General features: G+C 47.0%; 1 protein-coding gene across 2 annotated transcripts in view; it reads left to right on the top strand.

Moving 5' to 3' along the window:
• The window catches only part of CNTFR (ciliary neurotrophic factor receptor), a 901,912-nt gene that overhangs the window by 798,194 nt on the left and 79,008 nt on the right, over positions 1 to 24,710 (top strand). For both annotated transcript variants that reach the window (XM_030192837.1, XM_030192836.1), the window contains exons 4-5: positions 13,370 to 13,487; positions 16,721 to 16,887. In XM_030192837.1, the coding sequence (XP_030048697.1) occupies positions 13,370 to 13,487; positions 16,721 to 16,887 (285 nt within the window). The remainder of the gene's footprint in view (positions 1 to 13,369; positions 13,488 to 16,720; positions 16,888 to 24,710) is intronic.

Here is a 24,710-nt window from a genome sequence, read left to right as displayed (position 1 = left end):
AAAGCATACAATAACAACTCATCCTAAATAGCAACTAACATAGTAACATAGTAGATGACGGCAGAAAAAGACCTGCACGGTCCATCCAGTCTGCCCAAGATAAACTCATGTGTATACCTTACCTTGATTTGTACCTGTCTTTCTCAGGGCACAGACCGTATAAGTCTGCCCAGCAGTTTTTCCTGCCTCCCAACCACCTGTCCCGCCTTCCATCACTGGCTCTGGCACAGACCGTATAAAAGTCTGCCCTCCCCTATCCTCGCCTCCCAACCACCAACCCCTCTTCCCCCCACCTGCTCTGCCACCCAATTGTAGCTAAGCTTCTGAGGATCCATTCCTTCTGCACAGGATTCCTTTATGCACATCCCATGCATGTTTGAATTCCATTACTGTTTTCATCGCCACCACCTCCCGCGGGAGGGCATTCCAAGCATCCACCACCCTCTCCATGAAAAAATACTTCCTGACATCTTTTCTGAGTCTGCCCTCCTTCAATCTCATTTCATGTCCTCTCGTTCTACCGCCTTCCCATCTCCGGAAAAGATTCGTTTGCGGATTAATACCTTTCAAACATTTGAATGTCTGTATCATATCACCCCTGTTCCTCCTTTCCTCCAGGGTATACATGTTCAGGTCAGCAAGTCTCTCTTCATACGTTTTGGAACGCAAATCCCATACCATCCTCGTAGCTTTTCTTTGCACCGCTTCCATTTTTTTGACGTCCTTCGCAAGGTACGGCCTCCAAAACTGAACACAGTACTCCAGATGGGGCCTCACCAACGTCTTATACAGGGGCATTAAAACCTCCCTTCTTCTGCTGGTCACACCTCTCCCTATACAGCCTAGCAATCTTCTAGCTACGGCCACCGCCTTGTCACACTGTTTCGTCGCCTTCAGGTCCTCGGATACTATCACCCCAAGATCCCTCTCCCCGTCCGTGCCAATCAGACTCTCCCCGCCTAACACATACGTCTCCCTTGGATTTCTACTCCCTAAGTGCATCACTTTGTATTTCTTCACATTGAATTTTAATTGCCAAACGTTAGACCAAAATGTACCTATACAAAAATGTATTCTTTATGTCTTAATTGTTTATGCTAAATTATCCTGATTTATAGTTTAATATTCCTAATTGTTCAAGTTAATCTGTCATGAATGAAGTTTAACCTAATACCTTTCTGTTCTTATCATAACACTAACTTTCTTTCCTGTAACCTAATCCACTATACGTCTCCTCTTCCTCAACTATGTATTTCTCCTCTCCGGAACTGGTAATCACCACTTACGGAACCATGTAAGCCACATTGAGCCTGCAAATAGGTGGGAAAATGTTGGATACAAATGTTATAAATAAATAAATAAATAACAGAATAGAAAAATGTAAAGGAAATCCTGAGAGAATAAAATGGATAACAGAAGAAAAAAACTTAGAAACTTCCTGAGCCCTTACGCCAAGCCCCTTCCCTACCCATCTTCAAATCCTTGCTCAAAGCCCACCTCTTCAATGTTGCTTTCGGCACCTAACCTTTATACCTTTCAGGAAATCTAGACTGCCCCAATTTGACTGACTGTACATTTGTCCTTTAGATTGTAAGCTCCTTTGAGCAGGGACTGTCCTTCTATGTTAAATTGTACAGCACTGCGTAACCCTAGTAGCGCTTTAGAAATGTCAAGTAGTAGTAGTAGAAACATGGAAAAATGAATAAAAAGGCTAGAGAAATGAAAACAAATCAAAAGAAACAAAGAAATAATAAGGTTTGAAAATATTTGTGTCACCCTGCTGCAGCTACAACTGAACAAATGGAAAGGGTGAAAAGGCGTGTGGAGCAAGAGTGTGTGAATAAGTGTATATGTGGATAAGAAACTGCTTGTCAGAGGGGAGGGAGAAAGAGACATTTAATCACTTCCCCACCAGTAGTGCACGCTCCCCCCCCCCAAAAAAAAGCCCACCAGGCAAATAATGCCTATGGTGATGGGATGATATGCCATAAAGGACCAGACATTTTAGAAGGGTGTAAAAAATGTAACGAAGGATGCTATATTGGAGAAACAGGCCAGATGCTTAAGACAAGATTCAATTTACATAGACATCACATGAACAATACTGGTGCCAGTAGGGCTCCCACCCCTGTTGGTCAGCATTTTACAGGACCAGGACACTGTACCAATGACTTCACAGTGAGAATCCTGAAAGGTAACTTTAAAACCATACAAGAACGTAAGACCTTTGAAGTCAGAATGATTGAATATTTTAACACCCAACAGAAAGGACTTAACAAGGATCTGGGGTTCCTAGCCCATTATAAACCATAAAGCTGTATGTCTCTGTTGATCACCCTCCCCTCACCTATCCACACCCATGCTGTTAGAATATCAATGATATGCTTTGATGTCCCCATGCATACCTCCTACCTACCCCCATCCTCCCACCCTGTCAGAATGTCATAGTAATGCTTGAATGTTTTCACTTATATACACTGTCAGCTAGCACATTTGCTTATTTCCGATCTGAGGAAGAAGGGCAACCTTCGAAAGCTAATCAAGAAATGTATTAAGTTATGTCCAATAAAAAAGGTGTCATCTTATTTTCTTTTCCATGTTTTATTTTGTTTGATTTCTATAGATTCTACATGGAATGTTGCTATTCCACTAGCAACATTCCATGTAGAAGTCGGCCCTTGTAGATCACCAATGTGGCCGCGCAGGCTTCTGCTTCTGTGAGTCTGACGTCCTGCACGTATGTGCAGGACGTCAGACTCACAGAAACAGAAGCCTGCGCAGCCTTCTACATGGAATGTTGCTAGTGCAATAGCAACATTCCATGTAGAATCTCCAATAGTAGCAACATTCCATGTAGAATCTCCAATGGTATCTATTTTACTGTCATAGTAATGCTTGAATGTTTTCACTTATATACACTGTCAGCTAGCACATTTGCTTATTTCCGATCTGACGAAGAAGGGCGACCTTCGAAAGCTATTCAAGAAATGTATTAAGTTATGTCCAATAAAAAAGGTATCATCTTATTTTCTTTTCCATGTTTTATTTTGTTTGATTTCTATTGATAACCTTAAGAGTGGACTAACACGGCTACCACACTCCTCTACTGGAAGGGTGTTTGTAATCGCTTTATTTCTTGAGTGTGTGAGGACAGAACCAGGACACCTAAGGAGAGGCTAATCGTTCTGTATCTTCTGCTGCATTTTCTGGATCACACCAGTGATTCTGGCAGCCAGAATGAGACAGGCAGGAGAGCATATGTGGGAGATGTGTTTTCTATAAAGGCAATTCTGTGACTGTGTTTGTAAGTCCATTACATGCTATCTATATACATTAGTGTGTTACATCACAGGGGGCATATGCATAGGTGGAACATGAGTGGGGCACAGGCATGTCTCCCACTTAAGCTTATAACTTGTATTTAGGCCTGCTCATTTACTCCTGCCTTTCACCAGGCATAAGTGAAAGAGATTGATTTAAAGAAAGTTGATATACCACTTTTCTGTGGTTTTTGCAAATACATCCAAAGGGGTTTATATAGTATTTGTACCTGGGACAACGAAGGGTTAAGTGACTTACCCAGAGTTACAAGGAGCTGTGGGGGGGAACTGAACCCAGTTCCCCAAGATCAAAGTCCACTGCACTAACCACAAGGCTACTCCCCCACTAGCAGCAGTCCATGTAGAATCTGACATAGTAGCAACATTCCATGTAAAATCTGAAATAGTAGCAACAGAATCTCAATAGTAGCAACATTCCATCTAGAATCTCAAAAGAATCTGAGATAGTAGCAACATTCCATGTAGAATCTCAAATAGTAGCAACAGAATCTCAATAGTAGCAACATTCCATGTAAAATCTCAAAAGAATCTGAAATAGTAGCAACATTCCATGTAGAATCTCAAATAGGGAAATGGGACTTGGGCCCAGATGCACTAAACGTTTTTTATCGTTAAATGAGCCCTTAAGGAAGAATTTCCGATCCTTTCCATGCACTAAAGCCTATTTTTCGACGGTAGTAGCAGCTAACGAAAACGGAATGGAGATGAGCAATTAGTGTGAAAACCCCATTGAAACGACATGCACTAACCTTTTCCGATTGCCTTTACGCAGGAAAAAGGCAGGAAAACTAACGAGAGGTCTGGACCTCTCGTTAGGACAGCTCTGTGCCAGGAAAAAGTGTTAAGTGAAAAAATAAACAAACTTTGAGCCAATCCCAGCGCATTAGCAGAGCTAAAAGCGCTGTGATTGGTCCAAAGGACCTCAGAAAACACATAAAAAAATAAAAATAAAAAAAGGATCGGGAGGGGGCAAGGGCGCTCATCAGGAGCGTCCTGTACGGACGGCCTTGCCCCCCCCCCCTGCTGCTCCCCACTTTCCGCCGCTCCCCCACCCCGAAAAAGCAAACTTCTAGAAGCCCCTGCCCCCCTCCCTTCCTCACTACTCTCTTACCTCAGCTCCGCCTCCCGACATCCTCCGTCCGTGCCCCGCCCCCTTTTGGGGTCGTCGCCGCCATTCCCCTCCTCCATCGGGCCCCCCTTCCTCTTACCGGGCCCGTGCAGCGCCTCTCTCCTCTGTCCGAAGGCGCTGCATGGGCAAGAAGAAAGCTGAATCAGCTGATGCCTGCCTTCGCGATGGCGCGTCTTTCTCCTGCTGCGCCCGCCCCTGTCTGACGTCAGTAACCTACGTAGGTTACTGACGTCAGACAGGGGCGGGCCCAGGAGGAGAAAGATGCTCTATCGAAGCTAGGCGAAGGCAGGCATCAGCTGATTCAGCTTTCTTCTTGCCCGTGCAGCGCCTTCGGACAGAGGAGAGAGGCGCTGCACGGGCCCGGTAAGAGGAAGGGGGGCCCGATGGAGGAGGGGAATGGCGGCGACGACCCCAAAAGGGGGCGGGGCACGGACGGAGGATGTCGGGAGGCGGAGCTGAGGTGAGAGAGTAGTGAGGAAGGGAGGGGGGCAGGGGCTTCTAGAAGTTTGCTTTTTCGGGGTGGGGGGAGCGGCGGAAAGTGGGGAGCAGCGGGCGGGGGGGGCAAGGCCGTCCGTACAGGACGCTCCTGATGAGCGCCCTTGCCCCCTCCCGATCCTTTTTTTATTTTTATTTTGATTTGGGAGCCATGTGCTTGCGATTTGACTGTGTTTTGAACGTTTCTGGCATGCGCAGAGCAGCCAGCATAACGCTTGGCTGCTTTGCGCATGCTTTACGAGCCGATTACCGACGGGGATTGGTGCATCGTTCTTTCCAATACCGCACCAAACTTTTTGGGGCTGTGTTTTTGGAGCATGCTTCGTTATTTGAAATTCGGTAAAGGTTTTAACGTTTCTGATTTTTTTACGTTTGCTTGATGCATCTACCCCCATATACTGCCTTTCTGTGGGTTTTGCAACTACATTCAAAGCGGTTTACATAGTATACACAGGTACTTATGTGTACCTGGGGCAATGGAGGGTTAATTGACTTGCCCAGGGTCACGAGCTGCAGTGGGAATCAAACCCAGTTCCCCAGGATCAATGTCTGCTGTAGTAACCACTAGGCTACTCCTCCACTTAAGTGAGCTTGCCTAACTAGGAGGCCCTTTTAGTAATCGGTGGTAAACTTTTTACTGCAGTGGGTAAAAAGGCCCAAAAAAGAAATGGCCATGCAGTTACATTTGCACTTGCTATGCGGCCATTTCATGGGGTGATCAGGGGCTACTAGTTACAGAACAGGCTTCTTTGTCTTTTTTTCATTCTTCTCTATTTGAAGCACCTCTTTCAAATCTCTTATCCAAGACTGTCTGTCCTTTGCCTTTCCATGAATTCTTGCAGCAGCCATAAGGTGGGGTAGGACTCTGCTTGTCTTTCTTCAGCCCCTGACTATGGCGTATTATTATTGTCTCTCACACCTTTTCCAGTAGTAGCTCAAGATGAGTTACATTCAGGTACTCTGGATATTTCTCTGTCCCAGGAGGGCTCACAATCTAAGTTTGTACCTGAGGCAATGGAGGGTTAAGTGAGTTACCCAAGATCACAAGGAGCAGCAGTGGGATTTGAACTGGCCACCTCTGGATTGCAAGACCGGTGCTCTAACCACTCCTCCACTATAGCAACATTCCATGTAGAATCTCAAATAGTAGCAACATTCCATATAGAATCTCAAATAATTTATTTGGATTTTGCTCACACTTTTTTCAGTAGTAGCTCAAGGTGAGTTACATTCAGGTACTCTGGATATTTCTCTGTCCCAGGAGGGCTCACAATCTAAGTTTGTACCTGAGGCAATGGAGGGTTAAGGGACTGCATGAGAAGAGAAAGCCAGTCAGATAGGTCAGACTGTACTTTATGGAGTCTTCAGCTGGATCCTAGATTATCGGAGGTTTACACACTCACAGTGAAGCCCCGTGAGACCACAGCGGCCACACTAGCGCAAACATTTATAAGATAGGAGTGTAGCAATGGCAGAAGGCACTGAAGAAAGCAGAACTCCAAAGCAGGGACTACAAGAAACTCATACTGGTTTAAGTCTCTGTAGCAGAAGGTTGTAATTAACTGTTAGGCAGCAGCTCAATAAAACTAATTTAAAATTAACTTAAAATTTGGCTTCTAAATCTCTCTTGTCAATAAAAACAACTTGACTGATTTTCCTTTGAGCTATTCCAGCCCGAGTGTGCGTGAGCTGTTATATCCAGTCTGTTGACTTCAATCATAGCAAGCCGTCCTAGTTAACCCTCAGCCACACTAATAATTTCAATTGTATCTGTAAATAAGTGGGCAAAGGACAGCCTGTTGGCTCCGTGGGAGGGCATGGGTTTCATTTTCAAGCCAGGATTCTTTTCTCTGGGTGAACTAGGGCTGGGGGGTGCTGTGGAGGCCATTTCAAAGCCCCAAGTTTAGACGGAGGGATAAGGAGTCCCAGTCAATATGCAATAATGCCATCTTCTACTACTACTACTACTTATCATTTCTATAGCGCTACTAGACGTACGCAGCAATGTACACTTGAACATGAAGAGACAGTCCCTGCTCGACAGAGCTTACGATCTAATTAGAACAGACAAACAGGACAAATAAGGGATAAGGACAACGAGTAGCAACATTCCGGAACCCAAAGAGTAGCAAGATTCCGCGCAGAATCCCAAACACTACTACTACTACTTATCATTTCTAAAGCAGCACTGTACACTTGAACATGAAGAGACAGTCCCTGCTCCACAGAGCTTACAATCTAATTAAGACAGACAAACAGGACAAACAAGAGATAAGGGAATATTAACGTGAGGATGATAAAATAAGGGTTCTGAACAAGTGAATAAGGGTTAGGAGTTAAAAGCAGCATCAAAAAGGTGGGCTTTTAGCTTAGATTTGAAGACGGCCAGAGATGGAGTTTGACATCAGGCTCAGGAAGTCTATTCCAGGCATATGGTGCAGCAAGATAAAAGGAACGGAGTCTGGAGTTAGCGGTGGAGGAGAAGGGTGCAGATAAGAGAGATTTACCCAGTGAACGGAGTTCCCGGGGAGGAATGTAGGGAGAGATGAGAGTGGAGAGGTACTGAGGAGCTGCACAGTGAATGCACTTATAGGTCAATAAGAGGAGTTTGAACTGTATGCGGAAACGGATAGGAAGCCAGTGAAGTGACTTGAGGAGAGGGCTAATATGAGTATAACGACAATGGAGGAATATTAGTCGTGCAGCAGAATTTTGAACAGATTGAAGAGATGGCTAAGTGGGAGACCTGTGAGAAGCAAGTTGCAATAGTCTAAGTGAGAGGTGATAAGAGCGTGGATGAGGGTAGTGTGCTCAGAAAGGAAAGGGCGAATTTTGCTGATATTATAGAGAAATAAACGACAGGTTTTAGCAGTCTGCTGAATATGTGCAGAGAAGGAGAGGGAGGAGTCGAAGATGACCCCAAGGTGATGAGCTGATGAGACAGGAATAGAGAATGGGGGAGGAGGAGAGGTTGGTTTAAGGGGAAAGATAAGAAGCTCAGTCTTGGTCATGTTTAGTTTCAGATGGTGCTGAGACATCCAGGCAGCAATGTCAGACAGACAGGCTGATACTTTGGCCTAGTGGTCAGATTTAAAGCCCATGGCTGTGGTGTTTGGGGAAAAAGTCCTGGTGCATGGATCCCAGCTGAGGGATGTGATTGCAATGGTTTGGGAGAGAGTATGAAATTGGGGAGGGGGGATCCTCAGGTACTTCTAGTTAATCTGAAAGCTTAGAAGAGAGAAGGAAATTGTTATGCCAATGGTAAATGGAACAGAAGCCAGCACTGGTTTGTCTTAATTGAGGAACTGGATGGAGAAGTGCTTATGGCAGAGAGGGGCTGAGGTGACAAGGACATAACCCCCTGTTATGCTGCTTGGAGGAAGCAATACATGGGACAGGCAGTGCTGCAAAATGCCATTCCACGTGTCTCATGTAGGAGTTAAAAAATTGAAGTGGAAAATAATCCCTGACGGGGCAATATTCACCCAGCAGCAGTCAGCGTTTTTTAAATGCTGACTGATGTCCAGTTAAATTAGCCCCAGATATTCATAGCCGGGTCATGTCTGGGCACCGTCAGTGAATATCTGAGGTGAATTGTGGTTGTACTGGTGACCACAGCTTTTGCAGGCTCCAGCTGATATGCAGTCAGGGCCCGCATAAGACAGATCTCTCTCTCTCTCTCTCTTCCTCTGCCTCCCCCCAACACATACAACATCTGTCTCTCGATGACCACCACATAGTAACATAGTAGATGACGGCAGAAAAAGACCTGCATGGTCCATCCAGACTGCCCAACAAGATAACTCATATTTGCTGCTTTTTGTGTGTACCCTACTTTGATTTGTACCTGTGCTCTTCAGGGCACAGACCGTATAAGTCTGCCCAGCACTATCCCCGCCTCCCAACCACCAGCCCCGCCTCCCGATCTTGACTAAGCTCCTGAGGATCCATTCCTTCGGCACAGGGTTCCTTTATGCTTATCCCACGCATATTTGAATTCCGTTACCGTTTTCATTTCCACCACCTCCCGCGGGAGGGCATTCCAAGCATCCACTACTCTCTCCGTGAAAAAATACTTCCTGACATTTTTCTTGAGTCTGCCCCCCTTCAATCTCATTTCATGTCCTCTCGTTCTACCATCTTCCCATCTCCGGAAAAGGTTCGTTTGCGGATTAATACCTTTCAAATATTTGAACGTCTGTATCATGTCACCCCTGTTTCTCCTTTCCTCCAGAGTATACATGTTTAGTTCAGCAAGTCTCTCCTCATACATCTTGTAACGCAAATCCCATACCATTCTCGTAGCTTTTCTTTGTACCGCTTCGATTCTTTTTACATCCTTAACAAGATACGGCCTCCAAAACTGAACACAATACTCCAGATGGGGCCTCACCAACGACTTATACAGGGGCATCAACACCCCCTTTCTTCTGCTGGTCACACCTCTCTCTATACAGCCTAGCAACCTTCTAGCTACGGCCACCGCCTTGTCACACTGTTTCGTCGCCTTCAAATCCTCAGATACTATCACCCCAAGATCCCTCTCTCCGCCCGTACCTATCAGACTCTCCCCGCCTAACACATACGTCTCCTGTGGATTTCTATTCCCTAAGTGCATCACTTTGCATTTCTTCGCATTGAATTTTAATTGCCAAACTGTATATATATAGGGATCATATGTCTGGATTTCCCTGGACATGGCCTCCTTTTCAGGGGACCATCGGGGGTCCGGGCATTTTGTTTCCAGCCAGTCCAGGATTGCAGGGGACCTTCCCTCCCCCAATCCTCAGGGTACCCTCCCCGAACCTACTATAATGTGCCCTGGTAGTGTACTGGCCTCTTGGTGGTAGGAAAGAACCCCACCTCTTTCTGGCGCCTGGGTTTTGCTGAGCCCAGGTTTAAATCTCCACAGATGCACTTACTGCACTGAGCAAGATTCACTCTTTCTGAAGATCGGTTCTCAGCTTTCCTTTTGTTTGATGATAGTGTAAGGAAACGCATGACAGACTTTGGGATTCCTCTTTCTCAGTGCACTAGTTCACCAGCAAATTAAGCATATATATTAAGAGGTGGCGATCCTATCTTCCTTTTCCTGTGCCCCACTGGCAAGCTGCCTTGCATTTGGCCTTCACAAAGCTTCATCTATCTAAGCACAGACTGCATTTGAAAGGTCGTCCGAAAAACGCATGACAAGGCTGTGTCGCTTTTGCTCTGCTGATCCTCGTTAATTGGTGTCTTGTACAGACCCTTGACATTCAGCAACCTTCTTGCTCGCTGGCTGAGGGAGCTGGAAAGATCAGCCGTATTCGCTCATCAACAGCAGACGGCATATCTCTGTGGTTAATAGGGGGCAGGAGGTGGAAACAGTGTCGGCAGTAAAAATCAGCTTTGTGGTCTGGATTTTGTTTTCAGTTTTATTACAGCAAATTTAAGGTATTTTATATTTAACATTCCCCAGCCCACAGGAAACAAAGACCTGGCAAACTTCCATACAGTTGTGAGGTCGTATGTGTTACAGCCAGGACCAGAAATGCATTTCTAGGCTAAAGGCAACTGGAAGGCTTTCCTAGACTATGTTTTAGAGGGGAAGTGTATTTATTTATTTATTAGGATTTATTTACCGCCTTTTTGAAGGAATTCACCCAAGGCGGTGTACAGTAAGAATAGGTCAAACATGAGCAATAGGCAATTACAGCAGTAAAAACATTCAAATAACAATACAAAGTATGGCATGGTATACTACTTAACAGAAAAAGCAGCACAAAGGGCCTTTAAAAATGAAGGGAACAAAATTATTTCATTGAAAAAATAACTTTAATAATGAACTTTGATTGAAGAAAGACCCGACACGGGCCGTGTTTCGGTGCTACCGCACCTGCGTCAGGGGTCACACCAATGACAAGAGAGGATTCTACAGACAGTTTTCAAACGCCTTGATGTTTTCAATGATATATTCCTCCGAGTATCACACGATGTGGAACTTGGTATCCTCCGAATGTAATGTATAGCTACACGCACACCATCAGCCAGGGTGGGAGTGGATAAACATGTCCCGCTGCAGTATGTGCAGCCCGTGTCACTCCTTGTGTGTGTGAGTGAGACTAACAAGTTAGGTACTTCTTCCATTAAAGGCTTGGTTGAAGAGCCAAGCTTTCACCTGCTTCCTGAAGTAGAGGTAGTCTTGTGTTAAGCGGAGCCTTTCAGGCAGTGCATTCTAGAGTGTGGGAGCTACTCCGGAGAAGGCTGGCTTGCGGGTATCACATCGTTTGCTTTACTGCCTGTGTTGCACTTAGCTTGTTAATAATTTGATTCCTTCAGTTTCAGGTGTTGTTAATTGATTTGTGTCTCTTCATCACTCCAAATTATCTAACATAAGCTAATTTGAGCAGTACCTGCATTTCTGATCAGACTGCAAATTAAATACTATTAGCCTAAATAAAATAGTGAGGTTGACGTCATGGCAAATTGCCCACTGCTCTGTTTGCGATGCCAGTGTTTAATCATGAAAGAGTGTGATCTGCCAAGATGGTAGGTGTAGTGCTGAGTAGACTGGATGGACAGGGCAGGTCTTTATCTGCCATCATGAACTGTTACTATGACAGTATGTGAGGACGTCAGACTCACAGAAACAGAAGCCTGCGCGTTGATATGCAAGGGCAGGCTTCTTCATGGAATGTTGCTAGTGGAATAGCAACATTAACATTCCATGTAGAATCTCAAATAGTAGCAACAGAATCTCAATAGTAGCAACATTCCATCTAGAATCTCCAATAGCAGCAACATTCCAGAATCTCAAATAGGAGCAACATTCCATGTAGAATCTCAAATAGTAGCAACAGAACCCTCCATTACCCCTGGTACAAAATAAGTACCTGAATATATGTAAACCACTTTGAATGTAGTTGCAAAAACCTCAGAAAAGCACTATATCAAGTCCCATTTCCTTTTCCCTATTTGAGATTCTACATGGAATGTTGCTACTATTGAGGTTCTGTTGCTACTACTTACAATGTCAACACAATACGTAATAGAACATTTTAATTGATAGTGAAGGGTAAAGCAAAGATGGAACATATAGATAGGTAAGAGAGTAAGAGGAGTTAGAAATGAAGGTGACTAATTTAAAGAAAGTTGTACATGAGGTCAGAGAGATGGATAAATATTATCTCAGCTAGGGTAGGAGTGGAGAAACATGTCCCGCTGCAGTATGTGCAGCCCGAGTCAATCCTTGTGTATGTGAGTGAGACTAACTTCTTCCATTAAAGGCTTGGTTGAAGAGTTAAGCTTTCACCTGCTTCCTGAAGTAGAGATGGTCTTGTGTTAAGTCTTCTCTTGTGCTACCTAGTAGTAAGATCCTTGGGTTTCTCAGATATCTGTCCTGAATCAGTTTTTCTTCTGAATACTTGTTCTCTGATTGCACAATTTGGCATTTAGTATAATGTTTACATTAAAACGTGCCACTTTTTTTCTCCTGCTATCCCTTCCCATTTTTAAGGCTGTTTCTATACTTTACTCAACTGAATGACTGCCAATGACTTCGCTTCTGCTTCTTCTCATTATTCCCCTATGTCATTGTGTGGTGCCCCCATTCCTGTCGTTTGTTTTTCTCACAACATTCTTTCCCCTTCCCCCACTTTCATTAATTGTTAACCCAAATATTTTCACACCAGTTCTTAGAGTGTCAGGTCAGTAATGCGTTTGTACTAATCTCATATTTTCTGCTCTTCAGAGCTCGCCTTCTTCTCTCATGTGTTTTGTTTTTAAGCTGTATCTCGCTCACTTTGTTCTCAGGTGACCTTCGCCATCTTCAACTCTTCTTCGGAACTGCACACAGGGATTATCATTTCCTTCATTGTTGTGCAGACTGACTTCAAACTAACTTAACTCTGACCCACTGGAATTGCTCCCAAACCCAAACTAAATATGCCTGTGTTTAATATTGATTTTTCGTTTTAACTGAGCTTCCAGTTTTTTGTTCTTGCAGCTTTTTTTGTTGTTCTTGCAAGAAAGTTGCTATACTGCATGTGGTAAGTTGACTGGGAAAGCAGAATCCACGAAATTTTGAAATAAGAATTAACATTCTACTTAGTTCCTAAGCAACAAATGAGACATTTGCACTTACATTGATTGTTCTGAGTTTTCACTGCTTGTGGTACTCTGATGGGATGGGGAAGTCTTCTTATATTGACTATGCTTGGATTTGTATAACACCTGATAACATCTCAACACCGCTCTTTAATGGTAGAGTGTTGGCTGCCTTCTTGCACCTGGACTACATGGAAGGTTTTCAAAGAGACCTGAGGGGTAGACAGTACAACAGATTGAACCATGTTGGGTTTTCCTTGGAGTGTTGCGGCTCTGTGTTGAGCAGACATCACATTGCAGTTCTTGTTGTGTTTTTCAGACCCACCCAGAGAACCGATCTTGACGTGCAGATCCAACAGCTTTCCAAATTCCTTCTATTGTAGTTGGCATCTGCCAAGCCCTACGTACATCCCCAATACCTTCAACATTAGTGTGATGTAAGTATCCAATCCCTATCACCTGAATCAGGACTGGCAATATCTGGTGATGGCATCCAGGTATAGTAACTACAGTATACTCGTGTCATTGTATTTTGCATATGGCCATCTTTTTTCTCGAGTTGTTGGAACATAAGGACAGAACCGGGTGGACTTCTACGGTCTATGTCCCAGAAATACCAAAGAAAGACCACGATCAAGTATATAATATCACATTCATTGTTGATTTAATCATGAATCGATAATGAGGGTGACAGTTGGGCAGACTGGATGGACCGTTCAGATCTTTATCTGTCGTCACTTACTATGTTACTATGGGGCTCATTTTCGAAACAGAAAAATGTCTTAAATCTGGTATAAAGCGGCATTTGGACGTTTTTCTCACAAAAACATCCAAATTGGTATTTTCTAAACCAATTTTTAGACATTTTTCTACGAAGTCCATCAGAAGTGCGTTCAGATCACAAGGGGGTGTGTCGGGGCATTTCAAAGGCGGGATTAGGGCGTTTTACAGCCATAATGGAACAAAACAAAAACGTCCAGGACTAAAACAGATGTTTTGGTCTAGACCTGTTTTCAGAACGAATAAGGTACAAAAAGGTGCCCTAAATGACCACTGGAGGGAATCAGGGGTGACCCCCTAAAACCCACTCAGTGGTCACTGACCCTCTCCCAAACCTCAAAAATGTGAATACAAATCTGACTTACCAGCCTCTATGACAGCCTCAGATGTTAAAGTCAGGTCTATTAGAGCAGCCTGCAGGTCCCCGGAGTAGTGTAGTACTCAGTGGGGGACCCAGGTTCCTATCTCCCTCTACCTGTCACACTTGTGTTGGAAACTGTGACCCCTCCCAAAGTCACCAAAACCCTACCGTACCCACATATAGGTGACCCCCTTCACCCATAAGGGCTATTGTAGTGGTGTACAGTGGGGGACAGCATGTTTTGGGTGGGTTTTCGAGGGCTCAAGGTACAAGATAAGGGAGCATTTTTATAAAGTGCACAGAAGTGCCCTCTAGGGTGCCCCATTGCTCTCCTGGGATGTCTGTGGGACCAGTCTACTAAAAATGCTGGCTCCTCCTACATCCCAATGGGATGCACATATTCTTTTTTTTCGTGGGGGGGGGGGGGGGGGAGAGGAAATGGACCAAAAAACAAAACGTCCAAAGCACAAAACCTTGTTCGAAACAATATTTTTGAAAAATAAAAAGACAGACATTTTTCTTTTTTGAAAATAACCTTCTTTCCTATTCAGATTTTGGATGGTTTGTGCAAAACGTCCAAAATCGCACTTAGACGTCATATTGAAAATGCCCCTCAAGTTATTATGAAGAGTTCCACAAGTTTCCTTCAGTTGAGAACAGGGCCACCGAGAGACAAGGCCGGGCCCGGGGCAAGGCCGCCCCGCCTCAGCCCCCCTGCCACTGCCACCCCCGTTGCTCCCCCCGCCGCTGCCGCCCCCCGCCGCTTCAGTAACCCGGTCTCACCTGCCTGCCTCCAAGGCTCCGGGCCCCCTGCATTCAAAGCGGCAGTCGCAAATCGCCTCTCTTCTGGCCTTCCCTCCCTATGTCCCGCCCTCGTCTGATGTAACTTCCGGTTTTATTTATTTATTGCATTTGTATCCCACATTTTCCCACCTATTTGCAGGCTCAATTTGGCTTACAGAGTTTTGTTAGTATTGTCCGCGAGGGTGGGACACAGGGAGGAAAGGCCAGAAGAGAGGCGATTTGCGACTGCCGCTTCGAATGCAGGGGGTCCGGAGCCAAGGAGGCAGGCAGGTGAGATCGGGGACTGCAGCGCCGGCAGCCTGAACCCGGCGCCGGGCCGGGCCTGGGGAATTTTGTCCCCCTTGGCCCCCCCCCCCTCTCGGCGGCCCTGGTTGAGAAGCAGGTAGAGCTTACATCATTGAGGACGTGGTATAGATGTTGTGTGCTGTTGTGCAGAAGACTCAGGTTAAATCGGCAAGCTCAGCTTCTAACCCTGAAGCTGCCAGGACCAGGGAAGCAGCATTCACAGATCCTGAGGAAGGGGATGAGAGGATGTCACAGCTGTCTCTCAAAAAGCAGACATGAGGTCATTTGCAGCAAATTCTGAAGGGAGCTATCATTTTGTGACTCTAACCAAGGATTATGAAATTGTTGGCTGGGCCAAATGGGAGGGTATTAAAAGCTGGTCTGGGGAGAGGGGAATGCCCCGAGATAGTTGCAGATTACAGTTCGCTGTGCCATGACCCCAAAAACAGCTCATACTGAAAGAGCTGGAAACTCAATGGAGCAGAAGGAAAGTATTGGGCCAAATAAAGTAAAAGGAGCCAGCTCTTTACCACCAACCAGTGAATCGATATGCAGCAAATTCACAGACTTCTATGAATTGGATAAGGGACTATGATACGAAGGTTGTCGCTATGGCACCTGGAATTGGGTTAAGACTGCCACTGACTCCTTTTGAAATCCCCAGAGAGCTAGACTTGAACTGATGACCTTGATTCAAAAGATAGTAATGTTATGGTAATTCCCCTGAGCAGGGCCGCCGAGAGGGGGGGGCAGGGGGGGCAAAATTCCACGGGCCCGGGCCTCCAAGGGGGGCCCGGCGCCGGGGTCTCTCTCTCCTGCTCCTGACGGGACCTGAGTGATCACGTCCCGACAGGAGCATGAGAGAGAAAACTCCGGCACTGGACCCCTCTTGGAGGCTGGGGAGGACCCGGAGCTTCCTTCCAACGCTGCTCTTCTGCCTATTGCTGATCGGCTGCTTTTCCTCTCAGGCGTCCATGGTAGGTCTTGAAACCGAGCGTGCCCAGAAGATGTCTTCTGCTGGCGGGGCATGGGATCCCTGCCAGCTAAGGTATTTCAGCAGCGGCAGCGATCGGGGGGGGGGGGGGGGGGGGCCGGTTCAGTCTCTTGGCGGCCCTGCCCCTGAGTTATCCAGTCCTCTGTTTCAGCCAGCTCAATAGCAGAGAAAAAAACTGTATGCATTTTAAGTGACATAACTATATCTTGGGGACTAATAGAGTGACCCTCGGAAAGAGGAATAATCAAGAAGGGAGAGACATATTGGCCACCTATTAAAGCAAGAATATTATCAGTGGGTCTCTCTTCCCAGCAGAAAATATTTGCATGTTTGTAAGACCCTGGATGGTCCCTGTTGTTTAATCGTCTTTGGTCTGTGGTGGTTGGCAGAAGTGACCAAGAAGCCTCTGATGTTAACAGGCTGTGTCTATGCACTTCTGTTGACAGACATGGCGCTAAGCTGCGCACTTGCGAGAGAGATGCTTTCCCTAAAAACAGATGCCATATCAAATACGGCGCAGTATTCTCCACAGAGAGGTACAAGGCCAACGTGACTGTGACTAACGCCCTGGGGAGGAACAGCACGTCCATCACCTTTGATGAGTTTGCCATAGGTACGTCGTGGGCAGCTTCTGTTATATATATTTTTATGGACTGCAGGTAGGGTTACCATATTTGGTCCCCCCCCCCCCCCCCCACAAAAACAGAACACATGCCCCACCCCTTATCACCCCCCGCTCCGCCCCCTTTCACATACCCCACTCCCTGTCACATATTGCCCCACCCCTTTCACACACCCCGCCCCCCTGTCACACACCCCTATCCTCCCCTTATCTTACTCTACTGCCCTGGTGGTCTAGTGACCTCTTTGGGGCAGGAAAGAGCCCCCTCTTTCCTGGCCGGAGCGCCTGCATAATGTTCCTCTTGCTGACGGTCCCGGAACCGATTCAAAATGGCCACTTGGAGTGGCCACTTCAACTCTTGGTGGCCATTTTGAATCTGTGCCGTGACCGTCAGCACTCAGCATTGCAAAGGGAACAGAATGCAGGGCAGCGCTCCGGGCAGGAAAGAGTGGGCTCTTTCCTGCCCCGAAGAGGTCACTAGACCACTAAGACAGTAGAGTAAGGTAAGGGGAGGGGAGGCTAGGATACAGTGGCGTACCAAGGGGGGGGGGGGGGCGGTGGGGGCGGTCCGCCCCGGGTGCACGCCGCTCCGAGTTCGCTAACTTCGCTCGTTTGCTGCAGCTCCCTCTGCCCCAGAACAGGTTACTTCCTGTTCCGGGGCAGAGGGAGCTGACAGGCGCGTGCCGCGGCACCCCCCCCCCCCACAGCGGAGTGCACCCGGGGGGGTGTCATTTCGCCGGGGGGGGGGGTCATTTCGCAGAGGGGGGGTTCTGCACCCAGGGGGGGGGGCGCGGGTGTCATCCAGGCTAGGAACGCCACTGCTAGGATAGGACACCATTAGGCCCGCCCGCCAGCCTGCATATTTGTCCGGAAATCCAGACAAATGGGCAGGCTGGCAAAACCCGCACGGTTGCCTGGCCATGTCCTCAAAAAGAGGACATGTCCGGGTAAAACCAGACATATGGTAACCCTAGCTGCGGGTCAGCTTCAATCCTGTTAAGTTGTGGTATTTCTACTGTGACTCACTCAGTGGTGTAGCCACAGGTGGGCTTGGGTGGGCCAGGGCCCACCCATTTATGGCTCAGGCCCACCCAACAGTAGCACATGTTTAGTGGTACAAGCTCCGCCAGCTGAAGATTTTCCCCTAATGGTAACGAAAACGCTACTCTCCATGACACCAGCACCTGTATATGCTCAGTTTTTAGTAAATTCTGCTGCCAAGGTGGAAAGAAGCGTTTTCCCACCAGCTGAGATTTTTTTTTTTTTTTTTTTGGGGGGGGGGGGGGGGAGAACACTTGGTGCCCACCTAATTCTTGCCTAGGCCCACCCAAAATCTATTGTCTGGCTACGCCCCTGGACTCACTAATTGTTAAAACAGCAGGAAAGAGAGGTCCAAAAGTACCCAAAATATAACAAAAAAGAAAAAGCACAGAAGGGGCCTCCAGAGCTGGAACGACGGCACAGTCTTTATTAAAAGTGACCCGACACGGACCGTGTTTCGGCGCTCACCAGCGCCTGCCTCAGGGGTCAAGATGAATAGTTTTTACTTGGTTTTTCACAGAACCCTATTGCGTTTCAATAGGAGCGTCCAGTGCGACTTACCCAGGGTTATAGAACAGTTCATTTGGAACCTTGACAGGAAGTAACAGTTCGGAACTGTTAGAATCATAAGAGATAATTCATCTTGATGGTGAGCGCCGAAACACGGCCGTGTCGGGTGACTTTTAATAAAGACTGTACCATCGTTCCAACTCTGGAGGCCCTTCTGTGCTTTTTCTTTTTCGTCACTAATTGTTAAAACAGCGTTAAAAAGAACGTTGGCAAAGCCCGTTTCTTGAATGGAGACCGCAATGCATGTACGTGGGTGTGTTGAATGTGTAGAGAGCATTACCCTACAAACCAGTCATTCCGCTTACTGCTGCTGGTAGGAGGCTCGGAGGCTGATGCTCAAAACTAGCGCCAGCATTAACACGCGGTTAACACCATGTGTTCACAGTCCTGCTGGGAGCTGGCATTTCAGAGCACCCCCTGCTGGCCACTATTGTAAATACATTCCGTTCTTGTGATGGCTGGGCTAGATGGGAAGGCACTAAAAATGGTGAAACCCTGTCATTCTGAAAGAACAGTACGATCGCCATCTCAAGGAAATTGTTTTGGAAATGAGATCTGTTTGAAAAAAAAAAGTCTTTTAAAACATTTCTATTCATGCAATGCTATGTGGTAACGGGATCGAGGGTGTGGATTGGAGCTGTCACAAACACAGTCCTACACACAAGGTTTGCAAGCAAAAATAAATACTTTATTACTATAATTTAGGATGTGCACACCTGTTACTTTTATCATAACATAACATAATTAACATAAATTACTTTTATGTTAATTTTATCGTGTTCCCTGGTCTTTGTACTTTTTGAAAGAGTGAAAAATCGATTCACTTTTACCCATTCTACACCACTCAGGATTTTATAGACCTCAATCATATGTACCTCAGCCGTCTCTTTTCCAAGCTGAAGAGCCCTAACCTCTTTAGCCTTTCCTCATACGAGAGGAGTTCCATCCCCTTAACTATTTTGGTCACTTCATTGAACCTTTTCTAATTCTGCTTTCTCGTTTTTGAGATATGGCGATCAGAACTGAAAGCAATGCTGAAGGTGAACGTTGTTATATCACTCTGCTCTGAGACCCCACTCTTCTTTGCTGGACCCCAGCAAAGCATTTTTATTCAGAGTTATGCAAAACCAGATTCCCCATCAAGCAAGCTCTATTTGTCATTGTTAATATCTAATCTGTACTGCATGTCTTGCATTCTTCTCTTTCCAGTTATTGTGGCATCTTACAAAGTCCATCTTTTGTGGTTCTCTAGATCTGTTCTCTTCAGTGTCGCTGGTCACAAAGGCATCAATAACTTTCTAAAGCATATTTGCTTGAGAAGCCCATTTGTTTTCCAGGCCCGTCCATTTCGTTTCCCACCTACTGCTCCTCTACGTGATCCTTGTTGGACACCCTCTGAGGCAGTAAGACCTGGCACATCCTCTCTCGTACTTTGGTTTTTATACTTCCCTCCAAAAGCTGAAGCTCAGATGTTATTGTTTCACAATGTCAGGAGTAGAAGTGAGCCCTTGTGCTGATCCAAGGACCAGCAGTCAGAAACCCAACGCTTCACCTGCGGCAACCACTGTTCACCAGCAGTTGAGCCCCTGGGTTCAGGTGGCCAACAGGACTTGAGTGAGGAAGAGGACTCGGCTCAGACAGAAGGAGGCAAAGACAGAGCAGAAGTCAGTACCAGGCAGTGGTCAAGGCAGGTGGCGATCCAGCAGTGGTCAGGTCCAGGAAGTAGTCAGGTCAGGCAGCAATCCAGAAGTGGTCAGGTCCAGGCAGTAGTCAGGTCAGGCAGTGATCCAGAAGTGGTCAGGCCAAGGCAGTAGTTAGGTCAGGCAGCAATCCAACATTGGTCAGGTCCAGGCAGTAGTTAGGTCAGGCAGCGATCCAGAAGTGGTCAGGTCCAGGCAGTAGTCAGGTCAGGCAGTGATCCAGAAGTGGTCAGGTTCAGGCAGTAGTCAGGTCAGGCAGCGATCCAGAAGTGGTCAGGTCCAGGCAGTAGTCAGATCAGGCAGAACAGCAACAAGATAAATGCACTAGACACCAAGAAGGTTGTAGCTGAAGCAATGAAGTAGGGAGAAGTTCCTGGTTTTAAAGTGGAGTCTGACGTCAGAGTAGGCGCATCCAAAGTGTAGAAGTCAGAAGGGAAGTATAAGTTCGTTTGAGGGGAGAAGGCTTGACTCCATACTTGATGTCTCAGGTACGTGACATATTGGGCCACGATCTCAGAACAGACCTCCTACTATTCAGGTTCGATTGGCACCTTCTCTGGAGCAGGGGCCCAGCATTTTTCTCCTTCAACTGCTTAGGAAGGTATAGCTGGAGTCCTGCTACATCATTACACAAATGATACAGAAACAAAGGAAGAGGAGGAGATGATGCATTGAAAGGGAAGGCTAACGGGAACATGATGGACCCTCAGGTTCTAAGTGTACTGCGTCTGGATTGTCATGTTTGTGGTGAGAAGGTGTTTATGCATTTGAGCACACTCGGGGCCCCTTTTACCAAGCTGTGGCAAAAGGGGGCCGGCGCTGGCGTCAGCACGTGTTTTTCACGTGCGCCGAGGTCCCCTTTTACCGCTGCTGGTGAAAGGGAAGTCTCGTCTTCCTACAGGAGAAGGCCGGACGGCAAGTAAAGCACGTGCTACGTGGCCATTTTGGGGGGAGCCCTTATCACCACCCATTGAGGTGGCAGTAACTGAGCAGTGCACGGCACTGCCCAATTACCGCCAGGTCCACATTTTTGAAGCGCCGGAAAAGATGAAACACTAGGGGTGGGAAGTACAGCCAGGCTCCTGTGTTAGCCCGGCGGTACTTCCTGTACAGTGAGCGGTAAGCCCGCCTTGGGCTTACTGCCGCTTAATAAAAGGAGTCCTTAATAATTAGCTGAGGAGATGCTTTTGGACTGCAATAAGGGTTGTGAAAAGCTGTTGAATTGAATTAGCAGCAGGACAAAGGTGTATTAGCAGAACTGTGGGAGAAAGGAGGTAATGGCAGTGTTGGAAGAGCAGATCAAGCTGTGGGTCAGGACTAAGATGTGTTTGCAGGAGTGTCTCAGTATGGCATTTATAGGCAGCTGAAGTCTCGCTGGATCCAGGTCTGCGGGAATCTCGTTGGGATGGACCTAGATCCTGCGGGATCCCCACAGAAGTGCCTACCCTCTCTGAGCGCAGGGTGCCCTCCGGTCACATACGTCGAGGTACCCTGGTGGTCTAGTGGCTCCTTTGGGGCAGAAAAGATACCTACTCTTCTAGCATGGCTGCCGAGACTTCCAGCAGTGGCTTCACAAGACTTCCACAGCATTTGTAGGGGAGCATTAGGGTCGTAGATCTCATATAGTACCTTTTCTGTGGTACAACCAGGGCTTTTTTTGAGGGGGTACTGAGTACCGGCACCTTTTCAATTGTCTGCTAAAACTGACCCATGGACCCCAAGTTTTAATGAAAGAGCTCAGGCCCTACATACCAATTCTGCCTTGTCATAGATTCTGTGACTGGTTGCAAGGGGCCTGGCTATTATGGGATGGGTCCCTCTGTGATTACCCCACTCCTGAAGGGTGGCCTAGCATTTGAGTACTGGCACCTTTTTTGATAGAACAAAAATGCACTGGGTACAACCAAAGTGGGTTCTTGTATCTGTGGAAATGGAGATTTAAGTGATTTGCACAGGATCACAAGGAGCTGTAGTGGGAATTGAACCCAGTTCCCCAGACTACTATACTTACCATTAGGCTACTGCTCCACTCTGAAAACAGGAGACTCTACAGGGCGGAAGTGAGGTGCATAGACAGGGCTGTGGGTGGTGCTGGGATCTCAGAACGAGAATAGGGTGCTGAAGCCTAGATATGAAATGCATTGGTAGAGCTATGTAGAGGAAGCTTGCACAGCACCTGTTACAGGAAACGGTAAATGGTAATTGATTCAAGATACTGCCTTTCTGTGGTGGAACCAAAATGACTTACGCATTATGTCCTTAGTGGGTTCACAGTTTATGTTTTGTACTTGGTGCAGTGGAGAATTAAGGCGTGCTTAAAAATATCCTGCAGTAGTGTAGACACGTGTTTTGGGCGCACGCAGAATCATTTTTCGCGCACCTGTAAAAAAAATGCCTTTTTTTTAGAAAATGCTGAAAATGGACGTGTGGCAAAATGAAAATTGCCGCACGCCCATTTTGGGTCCAAGACCTTACCGCCAGCCATTGACCTGGCGGTAAAGTCTCACGCGGTAACCAGGCGCTAACGACCTACGCACGTCAAACGCCACTTAGCGCGTGCCCTACGCGTTGCATCCGAAAATAAAAATTATTTTTCGGATGCGCGCCAAAAATGAAATTACCGCAAGAGCCACGCAGTAGCCTGGCGGTAACTCCATTTTTGGCGCACGTTGGGTCCGCGCAGACTCTTAACGCGGCCTAGTGAAAGGGCCCCTAAGTGACTTGCCCAGAGTCACAAGCAGCTGCAGTGGGAATCGAACCCAGTTCCGCAGCTTCTCAGCCCACGGTGTCCTCTCTGCTTAAAATCTGGCCAATACAAAGATAAATCTTGCTCGGTACATTCTGAGACAATCGTCTTTTAAAACTGACATCAAGAGGGTTATAATATATTGTTGTAGAATACACCAGTGTGGGGGTTGGGAGGGGGGGGGTAGGTCTTCTTTGTAGTTACCAGCCTGGCACATTCGCCCCGCCTGTTTCATCGCTGGCTGTTATGTTTAACCGTGAATAAAGGACTTTGTTTGCCTGTGTTAAACAGCTTGACAGCTGGTATTTGAATTCTTCTTATAAGAAGAGGAAAAACTGAGAGAGAGAAAAAAATACTCAATTGCATCCTTTTCTAATTTTGGCCTTGGGCTAATTATCAAAAGAATACTTTGTATGAAAAAAATGCAGGCATCCCATTCTGTTTCAAGAGTTCTGATTATTCTGCATATCAAAAGCAATATACAGCAGTGCTGGAAAATTATAAGAACTACTAGTACTTATCATTTCTATAGCGCTACTACCGTGTTTCCCCGAAAATAAGACACTGTCTTATATTAATTTTTGCTCCCCAAGACCCGCTAGGTCTTATTTTCAGGGGAGGCCTTATTTTTCGGGGAAACATCGGGTCGCCCCCCCCCCCCCTGAGGTCGCCCCCCCCCCACCCGAGATCGCTGCCCCCCCCCCTCGATCGCCGGCTCCCCCCGCCCTCAGTCGCTCCCGGAACTAACCTCTTAAACGCTTCCTTTCACCATTCATCTTCGCACTCGCAGCAAGCAGCAGGGCAGGCCACTCCTTCCTTTCCATGTCCCGCCCTCGCCTGATGTAACGTAACGTCAGGCGAGGGCGGGACACAGAAGGAAGGAGTGGCCTGCCCTGCTGCTTGCGGCGAGTGCAAAGGTGAAAGGAAGCGTTGAAGAGGTTAGTTCTGGGAGTGACTGAGGGCGGGGGGAGCCGCCGATCGAGGGGGGGAGCTGGCGATCTCGGGTGGGGGGGGGGGGTGACACCGATGTTTCCCCGAAAAATAAGGCCTCCCCTGCTAGGTCTTATTTTCGGGGGAGGCCTTATATTTTCAAACTGCAGCAAGACCTCTACTAGGTCTTATTTTCGGAGGATGTCCTATTTTCGGGGAAACAGGGTAGACGTACGCAGCCCAAGCCAGTTTAGCTGTTTGCCATTAACTGAAGATAGGGAGGAGGAGGGTCTAGAACTTCCCAGCTGAAAGGGAATCGGCCTGCCACTGCGTCCATGGCAGGACTTCACAAACCTGTACTGGGAACCCCACAGCCAGTCAAGGAGTGAACATGCATGAGATCGATTTGAATATACTGAGACTCAAGTGCAGCAAAGGTACCCGATGGCGACGGGGGAGGGTTGGCGCTGGGAGGGGGGATCGAAGGAGTTGGCTGCGGGGGGGAGGGGCAGGGCCAAATCTACGGGGTCCCATGCCCCCGTGGCCCCACATAGCTAAGCCCCTGTTTAGTAGTGCGTAGTGGAGAGTGGTGGACAACTGGCAATACAGTTAGTGCGGAGATTTTCAGTGAGGCGAGCTGTGCGTGAGCAGAGAGGAGCATAAGGAGGACAGAGGTGGGAGGATCGTGGTTGGAGACTGACAGTAAGGCTGTTCCAATCCTGCACAGTGAGTATCCTATTTTTCTGTATCTCTAAAATGGCTCTGTCATAGGCACACTCCCCTTCCACCCCCCCCCCACCCTGCCCCCAAGTGTGGTCTTCCTCCTC

This window comes from Microcaecilia unicolor, chromosome 2, assembly GCF_901765095.1.
Source record: "Microcaecilia unicolor chromosome 2, aMicUni1.1, whole genome shotgun sequence".
In the NCBI taxonomy this organism is placed as follows: domain Eukaryota; kingdom Metazoa; phylum Chordata; class Amphibia; order Gymnophiona; family Siphonopidae; genus Microcaecilia; species Microcaecilia unicolor.
The sequence above is the reverse complement of the archived record's forward strand: the minus strand, read 5'-3'. Positions and strand labels throughout refer to the sequence as shown.